This window comes from Cervus elaphus, chromosome 5, assembly GCF_910594005.1.
Source record: "Cervus elaphus chromosome 5, mCerEla1.1, whole genome shotgun sequence".
In the NCBI taxonomy this organism is placed as follows: Eukaryota; Metazoa; Chordata; class Mammalia; order Artiodactyla; family Cervidae; genus Cervus; species Cervus elaphus.
The window spans coordinates 112,240,483-112,255,736 of record NC_057819.1 but is presented as its reverse complement, the minus strand read 5'-3'; the positions used below and the strand labels follow the sequence as shown (position 1 = coordinate 112,255,736).

General features: G+C 54.3%; 1 protein-coding gene and 1 long non-coding RNA gene across 5 annotated transcripts; one reads left to right on the top strand and one right to left on the bottom strand.

The window, feature by feature from the left end:
* Positions 1 to 733: 733 nt before the first annotated feature.
* Positions 734 to 10,133, bottom strand: GRB7 (growth factor receptor bound protein 7). 4 transcript variants are annotated; one of them, XR_006341291.1, is made up of 16 exons: positions 9,939 to 10,133; positions 5,378 to 5,534; positions 5,118 to 5,271; positions 4,781 to 4,937; positions 4,533 to 4,654; positions 4,364 to 4,441; positions 3,875 to 4,012; positions 3,422 to 3,532; positions 3,180 to 3,278; positions 2,801 to 2,881; positions 2,577 to 2,693; positions 2,342 to 2,402; positions 2,127 to 2,214; positions 1,931 to 2,024; positions 1,487 to 1,726; positions 734 to 866 (listed from the first exon to the last, which is right to left on the bottom strand). XR_006341291.1 is itself a non-coding variant. In XM_043904427.1 (15 exons), exons 2-15 carry the CDS (start codon positions 5,527 to 5,529, stop codon positions 1,580 to 1,582), a joined length of 1,599 nt encoding a protein of 532 aa, XP_043760362.1. In that variant the 5' UTR covers positions 5,530 to 5,534; positions 9,939 to 10,133; the 3' UTR covers positions 1,192 to 1,579. The 4 variants fall into 4 exon arrangements, 3 of the variants coding, with proteins under 3 accessions (XP_043760362.1, XP_043760363.1, XP_043760364.1); XM_043904427.1 differs by lacking the exon at positions 734 to 866 and having other exon boundaries at positions 1,192 to 1,726; XM_043904428.1 differs by lacking the exons at positions 734 to 866; positions 9,939 to 10,133 and adding an exon at positions 9,670 to 9,754 and having other exon boundaries at positions 1,192 to 1,726.
* On the top strand, positions 9,783 to 11,292 carry LOC122694986. Its single transcript, XR_006341292.1, has 3 exons — positions 9,783 to 10,005; positions 10,253 to 10,393; positions 10,899 to 11,292. It is a non-coding gene; the product is annotated as an uncharacterized LOC122694986 (long non-coding RNA).
* The last annotated feature ends 3,962 nt before the right edge of the window (positions 11,293 to 15,254 follow it).

Below are 15,254 nucleotides of genomic sequence, written 5' to 3'. Positions count from 1 at the left end.
CAGGGTCTATATGGGCTGAAGTGGAGACATGGTGGGGGGAGTTGGGCAGGAAGCAGGCAGAGTGCTATTTTGGAAATACCACTCTGGATGTTGAAGGACAGATTGGAAAGGAAGCCAGACTCAGGGGGCTGAGTGCTGTGGGATTCCATCATGGCTTTCTGGAGAAAACAGAACAACAAACAGTACAGAAAACAGTAGAACCAACTATAAGGACAGAAAGCAGATCTTGGGTTGGGGAGGGAGAGGGGTTGAGGGGAGGAGTTGAACACAGGGACCTACTGGAGGTAAGCTAATGGAGCCATTGTGTGACTTGGTGGTGATGGACTGTGTGTCAGGACTCATTACCCTACCAGGTAGCCCAGGACTTGCCAAGGACATGGATGCTGTCTGACCCATCTCTGGCTCCCAGGCCCTGTTAGAGTGACCTCCAATGGCTTTAGGTCCTGTTAGGAAGCCTCACCTGGATGACAGTCCCCTGTTCGTTCGTTCGTTTAACAAGCAATCTTTGGGCACCTACTATGAGCCAGTAGGTGGTACCGAGACTCTACTGGGTACCGAGACTCTCTGATGACCAAGAGCTCCTCAAGAAACATCAGGCTTGGGGACTTCCCTTGTGGTCCAGTGGCTAATGTAGGGGGCCCAGGTTCGATCCCTGGTCAGGGAACTAGATCCCACATATCACAACTAAAGAGTTCACATGCCGCAACTAAGACCTGGTGCAGCCAAATAAATATTTTAAAGAAAGAAAGAAATATCCAGGTTTGGCTTCACATGAACTGGATCCATCTGACACATTTTCAAGGGTTTGACTGGTGCCCCTCTCTCCTGATGGGCTTTCCTGACAGCTCAGTTGGTAAAGCATCCACCTGCAAAGCAGGAGACCCCAGTTCAGTCCCTGGGTCGGGAAGATCCACTGGAGAAGGGATAGGCTTATTCTTGGGCTTCCCTTCTGACTCAGCTGGTAAAGAATCCGCCTGCAAAGTGGCAGAGCTGCGCTTGACCCCTGGGTTGGGAAGATCCGCTGGAGGAGGGAAAGGCTACCCACTCCAGTATTCCGGCCTGGAGAATTCCATGGACTGTATAGTCCATGGGGTCGCAAAGAGTCGAACCCAACTAGAATTTCCACTTTCAGCTCTCCTGATCACCCCCAGCCCCAGCTAGCTGGGCCTTGCCAGACAGAACTCACAGCTGTACCAAAAAATAATCTTTATTGTTACTAGTATAAAACAGATCAACTGGCCTCTCAGTCTGTACAAAATGTGGGGTGTAAAGACCACCTGGCTGCCCCCATTTCTCCCATAGTGTCCGGTCCCTGAGCAGCACCCAGGAGCTCCGTGAAGGGGAGGGGGCCACGCCAGTGCCTTCCGTGAAGGAGAAGTTGAGGGTAGACTGGGCGGGGAGCACCTTCTGCCTGAGGGAGGCAAGGAGCAGAGGAGAAAACCAGAGTAGAGGAGCCCCCAGCCATTCATGATGATCCCGGCCTCACCTCCTGCCCGCTCTGAGTCCGCTCCGGGGCGGGCAGCTCCGGAGGAGGGGGGCAGCCTGGGGTGGGCCGAGATGTCACCGGCCCGCGCGGTGGTCAGAGGGCCACGCGGGTGCAGCAGTATCGCAGCAGGCAGGGCAGGATGCCGCGGTTCAGCTGGTGGAACTCCACGAGCTGCAGCAGGTCGGTGAAGCGGGTCTGGCCCTCGTCCATGCTGAAGTATAGGCGCCCCTCCTCCTCGCTCTGGGGTGTGGCCACAGGGGGTGGGAAGTCAGGGAGCGGCGAGGGCCTGGAGGAGCGCCCCTCGCCCTCCTGGGCCAAGGCTGAGGTCCCCATCGCTTGTGCAGAAGCAAGCAAAGAGGGGAGACCCCAGGCATCTGGGGGCGGGGTGGGGAGGACGGCTGCTGGCAGTCCAGCGCTTCTGCGGCAGAAAGCAGGGACACTCACCGGCAGGATAAGGTAATGCTTGACTTTCTGCGCGTGGCACAGAGACAGTACAAAGCCCTGTGGGTTCCGCTGACTCTCTCGGACCAGGAACAGGCTGCCAGGAGACAAGGCAACGTGACCCGAGGACATGAGGCCGCCGCCGGGACCCAGGCGTGTTTCCTCCTTGTCCGCTGCCCTGGCCAGCCCTGCCCCTTACCCGTCAACCAGGCCCTGCTGCCTGATGAGCCGCTGGCTCTCCTCGCGAGAAATGCGTCCATGGAACCAGGGTTGGGTGCGGTGGATGGCTGGGGTAAGGGGAGGCAGATGGGTGGTCACTCCGGGGTAGGGACCCTCCTTCTCACCACCCGAGACAGGAAGGCTCAGAGAAGCCAGAGCAGCCCCCACCCCTGAGGACACTGGGCCTTCACCCACCTGCACTGAGGCTCGTGCCCGAGCTGGGGGTGGGCAGGCTGAGACGGTGGTTCGTCTTCTTCTGCAGAACAGTGGGGGACACGGGGGATCAGGGCATGGCTGGAGCATTACCAGCCCCTCAAGAATACAGAGCCTCTTTCTGCAGCTGGGTGCCTCCCCTCGCTTTCCTCTTCCCGCTCCATGGAAGCCCAGAGGGAGAGCAGTACAAACTCGCAGCTGAGAGCAGCCCCCTCACCCGCCAGGCCTGGGCCTCCTCCAGGGCGGCGCTCAGAGCTTCCCGGGGGTTCTCAATGACACGCCCGGCATGGCCGGAGAAGTCCATGGCCACCAGGGTGTTGTCTGAGACACTCCTCTGCGGGTTGGACAGGACGGGAGAGGGGTCAGATGGGACCTCAGCATCCCTGGCACGGGGCCTGGGTGCCTCCCCTCCCCCTCCCACAACACCCTGTGAACACTCACCAAGGGTGGGGAGCCCCCAGAGGGTGGGCACAGGTGGCGGCACAGGGTCTGCTGGTAATTCTTATACAGCTGTACCCCAAACTGCGAGGTGGACAGAGAAAGAAGGCCAGAGGTCACACAGACGCTGGAGGCTCCGCTGTGGCGACCCGCCCAGACCAGGACTCCCCAGGAATCAGGCCACATCCCTGTTCCTGGCTCAGGGGCTTCCTGAAGCCAGAGCTGCAACTCTAGTCTTGGACCAAGGATTCTGAGAGAACAAGGCTATGATGATGCCCTCTCATTCCAGAGACTTCCTGGGGGCAGCACTGTAACTCCTCCCTCACGCCGGGGATCCCGAGAGCCGGGTCAGCCCCCCAGCCAGTGCCCCCCCCCCCCCCACCTTGAAGAGGCGGAAGGCGGCCAACCAGCAGCTACGGCTCTGCTCGTCCTCAGTGCAGAAGAGGCGAAGCCCCTTGTGGCCATTTCGAAGCTTGTTTGGCTGCGGGGAGAGGAGACGACGTGGTCCCACATCTGCCTTTAGAACCAGATGTTGTCTCCCATCTCCGTGGGGCAGGGCAGGGTGCAGGGAGTGGAGTCTGGGGGTCTCAGAAGGAGCTCAGAAACCCCAGGTAGGATCCTCACCTTGATACAGAAGCCAAAGTCTGTGGGCATCCCGTAGAACTTGCGGCCCTGGGTCACCACGTACACATTGGACTCGTTCACATCTGCTACGTACTGCAGGTGCCTCGGATCCTGTGCAGCGTAAGTGAGCAAGACTTCGTACAGGCAGACCCCCTATCCCCCTCTCACCATCCCCCCTAAAGCAGCTGGGGAGAGTTCAGGCCCAGAGAGGAGCAGAGAAGGGCCCCAGGTCACACAGCACACAGAGGCAGAGGCAGCACTTGAACTCAGTTCCCCTGCCTCTCCCACTGCTACCTTCCAGGGCAGGTAGGCTGGGAGGGGAAGAGGGATAGCTGAGGGTCTCAGGGCCTAGAGGGTGAAAGGTCTAAGAGTTCCCATAGAGAAGGGGCAGCTCCTAGAAGCACCAGGGATGGGGTGTCCGAGGGGCTGGGGCTGTCACCTTTAAGACCTCACCTTGGAAGTGCCCTTGGTGGAGTAATATAGGCCAGAGCGGCGCAGGAAGCAAAAAAAACGTTTCCAAAGCTTGCGCCCTGACCCCCGGAGGTGCAGGAAGCCCTGGATCTCTGGGAAGCTGCCTGCATTCAGGAAGTTCTGAGGACAGGAGAGCAGGGTGAGAGGCCTAGAGGTGGCCACACACACACACACACACACACACACACACACACACACACACACACACACACACACACACACACACACACACACACACACACACACACACACACACACACACACACACACACACACACACACACACACGCCTTCCTAACACCTGCCTTGGTGGCAGGGGTTTACATTTACTGTCATTTAACAGAGGAAGAAACTGATGCTTAGGGTGGTGCTGGACTTTCCACCCCATACAGGGATGGCACGAGCTTCAGGGCCAAGAAGCCCTGGGCGATCCTGGGGAGTCAAGGCCATGAAATGGGAGTGGGCCCTCACCTGGATGACGTCCTCATGGGATATGCCTGTATGTGCATCCAGACAGCTAGAGACCATCTTTTCTGGGAATAGGGAGTGCTGGGGACAAAAGGAGCCAGAAATCAGGGACTGAGGATCTGGCTGGGGGTTGGGGTGTCCAGGCCCAGACCTCCCCCTTACACACACTCACTGGAGTGCTCTTGAACAGTTCGTATTTGGCAAAGTTCTTCCGGAAGACGATGCGGCTGTCTCCACCAATGGGCCAGGCAGCCTGCACTTCTGCCACTGACTCATGGTCCTCCAAGGCCCGCTCTGGGGTCACGGGCAAAAAGCAGGGGTCAGTGGAGGGCAGTCGGGCGTCCTGGATGAGATGTCTGCCTAGTCCGAAGTGTGAAGCACTGCCTCCCGGGCCAGGCAGCCCCCGGCGTCCCGACTTACCCAGTGCTAGGTAGGGGTGGCACTCCACCAGCCCCCAGTTCTCATCACTCAGGGAGTGAGATCGGTGCACCAGCATCTCGCACACGTAGCGAGCCGTGGCGCCCGCCGCCACCTCCACCGAGCGGCAGGTCCCGTCTTCACTGTACACCTTTATGACCTGCAACCAGGAATGGTAGGTGACTCGGGGAAGGACAAAGGCTGGTTCTCTCCCAGCCCCCTCTGCTCTGCCCTCTGGGATCCTTGACCAAATCCCCTCCACCCAGCCAAGGCGGCACTGTCTCTGCCCCATCCCCTAGCACCCCATGCTCCCTGCCTTCTCTTTCCCAGGGCAACTCACATGGGGGCAGCTCGTGTCTCGAGGGAGCAACCCCCTTGCACTGGAGGACCCCCCAAGAATGGGGCTCTGTGAAGAAGGACTGCAGAGCTCGGGGAAGGGGTTGGGGATGGAGGGCAGAGAGGTTGACTGCAGCTCCTCCTCTCGAAGAAGTTTCCTGGGGCGGGAGGTGGAGGGGAGGAGTTGATGGTAAGCTTCTGTGCATTACCCCAGCGCTGACCGCTCCCCCCAGCCTCCCTCTATCGGCCGACACCCCACTTTACCTGCCGGTTGGAATGGGCAGAGGCTGGGACCTCTTCACCTCCCCAGACAGAGGGGCATCGAGAGGCGGGGGAGTCTCAGGAGGGGTCCCAGAGGCCAGGTACAGGTCTTCTGGGGAGCTGCTGAGATGAAGCGGAGACAGACCCAGCTCCATGACATCTGAGGGAGAAGAGGAACAGCTGCTCTTGTGCCCTTGTCCTGGGGAGAGGGGCCAAGGGGACCCCAACTTCCTTCACCCTTCTGTTGGGTGCCCCTCAGAGTTTATCCAGCCCCTCCTCGATCCCCCCTAACTGGGGTTCCCTGGAGCCTCTGGGGAAGGGCAGAGTGAGCCCCTGTTACAAAAGGGGACTCTGAGTCCTGAGAAAGAAGCATTCCTGCCTCATCACAGGTGAGTCAGGGAGCAGAACTCAGCGTTTGGACTCCCAGTCCAGTGCTCTTCCTTACCCCAGGTTGCCCGGGGGAAGAGCTGTGAGGGTCCCTTCACCACAGGCCAGGCAGCAGCGACCGACTCCCTGACCCACACACGGCCAGGGTTCAGAGTCACCCTTGCACTTCCCAGCGTGGGGCACTCGCTCCTCCGGGCTCTGCCCCAGGTTTTCCCAGCGCTTTGTTGCCAGAGCCTGTTGTGGCAACGCCTGCTCAAGTGCTGAGTGATGCACAGAAGGGGGGAAGGAGGTGGGGAAGGACAGGAACCAGGAGGGCAGGAGGCTGGCTCAGCTGCAGTGGGAGGCAGAAGGTGAGCCTGGGGCTCCCAAACCTTGCGTGCCTTCCTTAGACCCCTCCCCCTCCCCAACTTTCTTGAGGCCTCAACGCCAGAGCCACCACCTCTGAGAAGCCTTCCTGGATTTCCCACACTCAGACTGAAGGGCTTCCTCTCGACCATGTGCTGGGGCCTCCGTACCAATCAATGACTATGCACCTGTCTTATCCACCCACTGGTCTGAAGATGCCCGGCCATCCCAGGCAAGGCCAGGGTCTTACCCATGTTTTATCACCCAAAGGCACTATACAGGATCCAGAACAAGGATAGAAGAGATGGGCAAAGATGGCCACTAGCAGGTAGAGGCATCACAAGCCCCTCCTCCACAGGAACCGAGACCCTTTAGGCTGGGCTGAGACCTGGGAGGACCTGGGAGAACCTGCAGTTTTGTCCCCTTCCTGTGCTCCAGATACTGGGCCAGCGCTGTTAGCTTGCCTAAGACACCCAAGATCCACACCCCTGCCCTGCACCCAGGATGAGGCAGGTCCCCAACTTTTAAGTGAGGACATGAGGAGATTTGGGGGACAGGTGAGTCAGGGTGGGGCGGGACACACTGCCTGGAGCTCTCCATTCACCCTTGACTCATCTCCACTACTTCCTGGCTTAGGAGAAACACAAACAACCCTGCCTCTACCCATCCCCTCCACTTCCCCACACCCCCCAGAACAGGATTGGGGAGGAGGATATGTGGTGGGGGGCGGAGGCTGAGGCTCCTCTGACATCATCTCCTCCTCCCCACCTTTGGCCTCCCTCCAGTCCAGGTCCAGGTGCAACCTGCAAAGCACCCCCCCCCCAATAGCCACCACCCAGCCCAGGAGCCCCCTCACCCAGGAAGGAGAGAAGAAAAGCCTGGCCAGGATTCAGAAGCCCATCTGGAGTGGAGCTGACCTCACAGGGGTGCCCCTGGGGTACCTAAAGTAACCCAAAGAAACATGCAGTGCTCTTTCTCCTGTCCGGGGGCCCCCCAGACTTCCATTCTGCCACTGCTGCTGCCCATCCTTAGCACCCAGGACTCAGCTAGCCCAGGAGGGTCTCATCCTCATCACCCTTAGGAAATGAGGGTCCTTCTAATTCATATACTCTCCTGGGTGTTCTGATCAAAGGCATATTCAGGAGCAGGAGTGGAAAGTCAAGACACACAGGAAGACAGACACAGACAGGCAGACAGGGGAAGGCCAGGAGGGAGAGACAGCGATGGGGCTGGGGTCCTGCCAGGAAGAGAAAGATCCACCCACCATGGAACACCAAGAGACACCAGCACATCAACACCAAAACACAAGGCCCCCACTCCCACCCGCTGTCTAACTTCTGGCAAACAGCCCTGCTCACTTCATTCCAGGGAGGACGAGGGGAAGGGTGGCAGGAACCACCCGCTCCATGAAGAAAGAGACCAACAGTGGCGTGGTCTGAGACCAGGACTGGATCCTCTCCCATCCCAGAGGGAAGGGGAATCTGGGCAGCGTTTGGAAGGGGAGAGGGTAGATCTGAATCAGACTAGAGTCTGGCCTCTGTGGGGGGCGGGAAGGCTGACTCTAGATGGGTTTAGCTTTCAGATCCCATCATCCTTCTAAGACCCTTCTAAGGTTCTCCAGATCCTTCTAAGGCAGGACAGGACTGGGGAGTCAGGACCAAAGAGAGGAGAGGTGGGAGAAAGCGGTCCTGGCTGTCTTCCCTGGGCAGCCCCCTCCACCACCCCCAAGAGACCTGAAACTTTCAAACTGGGGCCTTGGGAAGGTTATATTGAAGAAATCGACCCCCACATCAATCTGTCCCCTTAGTATTGCGACTCCCTTCTGCGACTGCCCCGCGGCGGCCCCCCCCCCCTCCCCGCCCCGTGGCTCGGGCCCCACCCTCCTTCCCGCCCTCCCGCCTGCAGCCTGCTTGTTTACTTCCTGAATCTTGCCCCACCTGGCTGGCCCCGAGGGCGGGTGGCCGGGCTCAGGGTAGAAGGCCGGGAGAAAACAAGGCCACCTCCGGTGCCGGGCGGGGTGGGGGGGAGGGGCTGGAGCTGGGGCCTGGAGGTGGCGGGAGGGCCCCCGCCAGGCCCAGGAACCCCACGCCCCGCCCGCATCGGGATTTAGTTAGGAGGAAGCCTTTACCTGTGGGGGAGCGCTTAGGGTGAGGGCTCAGGTGAGGAGGCGGGAAACCCCTAGCTGACCTGGAGTTGGGGGGAGGGCCCCCGGACCCTGCGGCCCCGCCCCCTCCCTCACTAGGGGGAAAAACATCCAATGGGAATGAGGGGGGCAGCTCTTTTAAAGTTTAATTCGGGAAGAATGCTAGAGTGTCTGTGGAGTTAATCATTACAGGCTGCTTGCCTTCACGGGGGGCCCCCCCAGCAGGACAGCGGGGTAGGGGGGGAGTGGAGAGGGGAGAGCAGAGTCCAGGACAGGCGGACCAAGAGGGGGCATTCTCGAGGCGCTGTGGGGTTGGAAGGCCTGGCAACGGCAGGCAGGTGCATTCTCCATCCCCAGCATGCCAGGGAGACCCCGACTGGGATCCGAGTCTTCCCCAAGGCTATTCAGACGGACGAGGCAATCTGCCCCCCCTCCCCCATCCGCACAGCGCACCCACTCTCCCCAGGCCCTACTGCGCTGCAGACCCCGAGCATTAGCCCTTCAGCCTACCTAGACCACTTCTTTCTGAAGCCGAAAGGGACCACCCCACCACCACCCCCGGGGCCTGTCCCACCCCCACCTTCCCACCGGAGGGCTGTGCTGAGTCGCTCAGTTCAGTTCAGTTGCTCAGTCGTATCCAACTCTTTGCGACCCCAAGGACTGTAGCCCGCCAAGCTTCTCTGTCCATGGGGATCCTCCAGGCAAGAATATTGGAGTGGATTGCCATGCCCTCCTCCAGGGGATCTTCCCAACCCAGGAATGGAATCGAACTGGGGTCTCCTGCATTGCAGACAGATTCTTTACCAGCTGAGCTACCACGGAAGCCTGTATTGCTGAGTAAGGATACAATCCAGAGAGAGGAAGCTCTAGCAATTCAGAGAATCTGACTCCTTTACTGCCCTCCAAGTTGGAGGGTGCCCCGCTGCCCCCACAGAGACATGTCTTTAATAAAGACTTCGGGGAACTCAAACTGGGGTCAAAGAAGATGGAACCTGGGAGAGACTTAGGGCAGCCCCCTCGACGTTGGGACACCCCTCCCAGCTCTCTTTCTGGGATGTGGGGAGGGGCTAGTTTCAGCGGGAAATCCGCCCATGTCTCAGGGAGGAGAGAATCTGGATTCCTGCTTCCCTGACCCCATCAGCAGGTTGGAGTGTGTGTTTGCGGCTGGGGGTGGGGTGGGGGGGGGGCGGGGTGGAGAGAGACGAAGGAATGGGGAGAACAGGGAATGAGAACAGGGAAAGACCGAGGGCAGATAGTGAGGAGGGGGCAGGATGGGAGGCTGGAGGAAAAGTGAGGTCTCCAGAGAAACACAGCAGCAGGCCACATCTTTCTCCATATTCTCCAAAGATCTCCACATCTTTCTCCCGGCTCTACTGGTGCTCCCCGCCCACCAGACGACGTGCCGCGCTCTGGTCCTTACCTGGACCCTGGGTCTTGGCATACCTGGCTGTGGCCACCGATTTAGGAAGGGAGATGCCAAGCTCTTAACTACCTGTCCCCCTCCTGTCCCCGCCCTTGGCCTGACATCACTGAAGGGGGGAAGGGAGGGGGAGCCAGGCGGCCGCCTGTCCTGCCCACCTGGGCAGCCATCCAGTCAGCTCCTGGCCCCGAGACTGGCACAGCCTGGGGCCCTGGTGCGGCTGGGAGTGGGAGCAGATTGTCGTCTGGAACCGATCTCGGTCCCCTTACCTGGAGGAGCCCCAGCTGGAGTAGCAGGACACAGGGTCCGAAGTCCGGCGCTGTCTAGGAACCTCAGGTACCTGGGCTTGATCTTAAACCCCCTCCCTCTTCTCTACAGGTGGTAGGAGAGTGTCCCGACTTTGAACGTAGGAGTTGGGGGAGGTTGAGCTCTGTTGTCCAGGCTTCTGACCCAAGGAAACAAATTATCTTGGGCAGGTGGGGGCGGGGCCTGAGGGAGGGGCATGGGCGGAGGAAGCACCGGAGGAGGGGCGGGGACTCCCTGACACTCTGCCCTGGCTGGGATTGTTTTTGTCCTTCTGTAGCAGGTGCCAGGGGAGAGACAAACTCTACAGCCCCGAAAGCGAAGATCTAGAGTCCTCATGACCTGGGAGGGAGAAGCTGGGACCTGGAAGATCAGAGAAAAGGGACTCGCCAACGCTTCCCCACACCCCTTCCCAAACCTGGTCTGTTCATCGGCCAATTTAGGGGGCCTGTCTGCTGCTCAGGGTCTTACCCCTTGGGGAAAAGGGCACTCTATGAAAGAGGGAAGCCAGCCAGAAGGATGTCCAGCAACACGGCCTGCCCCTTGACCTCCAGCCACAGTCTGACCACCCAGGCTGCACCCTGGCCCCTCAGGGGCACCCAGAATATATCCTCCCTTCTAAGCAAAGTCCATGGTCTCAGGTTTTCCTTCTGAAATCGAAGGGGTTAGGCAAGGTCTCCCAGTGGGAGAAGTGGTTTGGGGAAAGCTCTGGCCAGGTGCCAGGGGACTCCCCTTAGCGCTGGCCTTCAGCAGTAGGCAAACACAAGGTGGGAGAGAGGGCCTGGGAGACTGAGATCAAAGGCAGCAGCCACCTCCCAGCCCAAGTGGGTGACAGTTCAGTAAACAAACAATTCATAGGGGTGATAAGAGATCTGCCCTGGGGGACCTGGAGGAGTAACTTGATGCTCAACTTTCTCCAAACTCAGTTTTCCTGGAAAAAAACCAGAGTGGACTACGTGAAGAAGTGGGGAAAGAGGCAAGGTCACCTGACCCACTGGATATCTTGTGAAAAACAAGGTAGACAATTCACTCAATCAATCCTTCATTTGCTCAACTAATATCTGTTAAGTACCTACTCTGTGCCAACCGCATGCTTGGCACTGGGGATACAATGAGCAACAAAACAGATCCCACCGTTATCTTCATGCAGCCCAATCAGGGAGACTGATGTTAATCAAAGAACCAGGGCTTCCCTGGTGGTCCGGTCATTAAGAATCCACCTTACAATGCAAGGACGTCAATTCAACCCCTGGTCTAGGAAGAGCCCACGTGCCATGGAGCACCTAAGCCTGTGTACCACAACTACTAAAGCCCGCATACGTACAGCCAGTGCTCCACAACAAGAGAAGCCACCATAATTCGAGAGTAGCCCCAGCTTGCTGCAACTAGAGAAAAGCCCAAGCAAAGCAATGAAGACCCAGCGGCAGCCAAAACAAAAAGAAATCAAAGGATCACACAAATAATAAGAGATGACAGGAGACAACTATACTGGGAAAACACACAGGGAGTTAGGGAAGACTTCTCCATAGAAGTGAGAGTTGAGCAGAGGGGAAGTTGTCTGGGTTGGAGGATTTGGACTGGTGGATGGGAAGGGGGAGCACCTTTCATGATGATGAAACAAGTGCCAAAACGCTTGACAAAAGGGGACAGAGCATGCAGAGGCAGAGCAGGGTGGAGAAGGAAGGAGAGGAGCCCACACAGGTGTGGCTGAGCAGATGTGAAAGGTGTGGGGAAAGGCTTTGTACTCAACTGTGTCCCTCAAAGTGTGGCCTCCAAATCTGCCTGGGCTTGTTTAAAAAAAAAAACAGATCCCTGGGTTTCCCTGGTGGTCCAGTGGGTAAGAATCCTCCTGCCAATGCAGGGGACACAGCTTCGATCCCTGATCCAAGAAAATTCCACATGCCATTGGGCAATTAAGCCCGTGTGCCACAACTACTGAGCCAGCATGCCTAGACCCCATGATCCACAACAGGAGAAGCTGTGGCCATGAGAAGCCTGGGAATCCCAAGTAGAGAGAAGCCCAAACGGCAACAAAGACCCAGCACAACCAAAAATAAATAAATAAAATAAAACTTTAAAAAACCAAGCAAACAAGAACAACAAAGAAACAGATCCCTGGGCCCATCCCCAACTACTGAAACTTGGTCTCTGGGGACAAGACCCAGGAATGTATGGTATTGACAAGCCCTCAGGTGGTTGTTCTGTAAGCCAGATTTAAGAGCCATCCATCCTGTCTGTCCAGACCAGCAGGAACTATGGGCAGAGGCCAGACCCTACAGGGTCCATCTGAGCTTAAGTAGAGGCCCAGAGGAGCGGGCAGGTTTATGTTTTGGAAAAAAATCACTCTGGATGTTGAAAGATATGATAAGTTGGAAAGAGAAACCAGACTCAGAGGGCTCAGTGCTATAGGATTCCATTTATATGACTTTCTGGAGGGGGTAGAATGCTAAGGACAGAAAACAGATCTGGAGTTGAGGAGGAGAGGGGTTGACAGCAGAGAAGCTTGTGAGGAGGTCATGGACTTGTTGTGTATCTTGGTCCTGTTTGTAGATTTACAACGGTGTGCGTCAGGGCTGACAGGAAGGTACACTCAAGAGGATGTGTATTACTATGTATAAGTTATATCTAAATTTCTTAAATAAAAAAAGAAATGACAACGAAAAAGAATAGATTTATAAATCAATAGGACAGCTTCAAGAGTCCAAGTAAAAATCCTTACATTTCTGGTCAATTGATTTTTTTTAAACTTTTTTTTGATGAGGATCATTTTTAAAGTCTTTATTGAGTTTGTTACAATATTGCTTCTGTTTTATGTTTCGGTTTTTTGTTTGTGAGACATGTGGGATTCTTAGCTCCCCAACCAGGGATCGAACATGCACCCTCTACACTGGAAGGCAAAGTCTTTTTTTTTTTTGGCAATTATTATTTTATTTACTTTATTATGTTTTCAAGCACACATTTCAAGCTTGGGAGATGTACAAAAAGATTATCTCTAACTGTTAGGAACTCAGTAAGTATTATACGGTGATATTAAACCAACAAATAAACCATCACAAAATTTAACTTTGAAATTATTAAAAGCTTGGGTTGAGGATCTTATCCATTGATCAGCCTGATGCCCAGGAAAAAAAATCATGACATCTGCCAGGAAATCCATGGAAATAACTGTATTGTCAATGTCATATATGTGAAGAGTGGTTTAAAAAAGACAGTTTTGACCTACCAAGGTCACGTGACTTTTCTGTACCTTTCTTTTTGGCCACACCATGCAGCTTGTAGAATCTTAGTGCCCTGACCAGGGATCGAACCTGGGCCCCAGCAGCGAGAGCACCAAGTTCTAACCACTGGACCACCAGGGAATCCCTGTTAACTGTTAAACTTCACTATAAAAGTATAAATTGAATGGACTATATTCAGAAGGGTTTTATTATGAAGAAATCTGAATTTAAGTCTTAGAAGTGATCCTAGGAACATAGTGAAGTCACTCAGTCGCGTCCGACTCTTTGCGATCCCGTGGACTGTAGCCCACCAGTCTCCTCTGTCCATGGGATTCTCCAGGCAAGAATATTGGAGTGGGTTGCCATTTCCTTCTCCAGGAAGGCAAAGTCTTAACCACTGGACCTACTGGTTAATTGATTTTTGACAAAGGTGCCAAGACAATTCAGTGAGGGAAAGAATAGTCTTTTTGATAAATGGTTCTGGGACAAATTGAATAGCCACATGGCAAAAGATGAGTTTAGATCCTCCCTTACACCATTTACAAATATTAACTCAAAATAGATCATGGATTTAAAAGTAAGAGCTAAAACTATAAAACTTCTAGAAGAAATTATGGGAGAAAATCTTTCTACCTTGGGTTAGACAGAGATCTCAGGTACAAATCAGACAGCAAAAGCACAAATGACAAAATAAAAAGTTGACAAACTATACTTCGCCAAAATTTTAAAATTTTGCACTTCAAAAATTAAATTTTAAAAAATACTTGTGGAAGATTGGAGGAAAATAATTACAAGTCATATATTTGATTAGGAACTTTGTATCCAAAATACAGTTGATCCTTGAACAATGCAGGGTTTAGAGGTACCAATGACCCAGAGCAGTTGAAAATCTGAATATAACTTTACAGTCAGCCCCCCATCTGGTTTTCATCTTCAAATTGACCCTAACTTGTGTAGTACTATGTATTTACTGAAAAAAATCCACATGTAAGTAGATCCATGAGGTTCAAACCTGTGTTGTTCAAGGGCCAATTGTATATAAAGAACTCCTACAAATCAACACTACAAACAACCCAATTAAAAGTGGGCAAAAGATTTGAATAAATGTTTTTCCAAATTAAGATATATGAATGGCTCATAAGCACATGAAAAGGTGCTCAAGACCATTAGAGACATGCAAATTAAAACCTCCTCACTCCCATCAGGATGGCTATAATGAAAGAGACAACAAGTGTTGACAAATCATCATATATTGCTAGTAGGAATGTAAAATGGTACAGCCACTTTGAAAAACAGTTTGGCCATTTCTTAAGTTAAACATAAACTTTCCACACAACCTAGCAATTCTACCGGTATGAAGGTACCCACAAGAAGTAAAAACACATGTACCTACAAAGACACACAAACATTCATAGCAGCATTATTCAAAATACCTCAAAGGAAACTCAAATATCCATCAACTGGTATTGAATAAACAAAACATTTCATCCATACACTGGGATATTTCTCAGCAACAAAAAGGAACCACTAGTACATGCTATAACATGGATGAACCTCAAAAACTTTAAAAGGAGTGCAAGAAGTCAGAAGCAAAAGACTACATAGTATTTCATTTATATGAAACATCCAGAAAAGCAAATTGATAGGAAGCAGATCAGTGGTTGCTTAGGGCTGGAGCCGATAGCTGGAAAGATTGAAAATACACAGGTGGGACTTTTTTTATGTTGGTGGAAATATGTGGAGATGCACAACTCCGTAAGTCACTGAATTGTTTAAAAATGAATGGTTTAAAGGGATGCTACAGTGGGTAACCTGAGAGAATCCTTTGGTGGTGCTCCAGGGAAAGAAGAGGCAAGGAGACAGCCTCCACTTCTAGAGCTGCAAAACGGGAATAAGGAAGCCAGCTCGGTAGCGGGGTAGGATGAGACGGGGAGGTGGAGGAACTGGGTGCACGTGATGGCAGCACAGAGCCTGCGAAATAGAAGCCTTAAAGCCTAAGGTTTCCGAAGGCATGAGACAGACGGAAACTACCCAGACTGTGCCTGCAGTTTAGAGCTTAAGAGT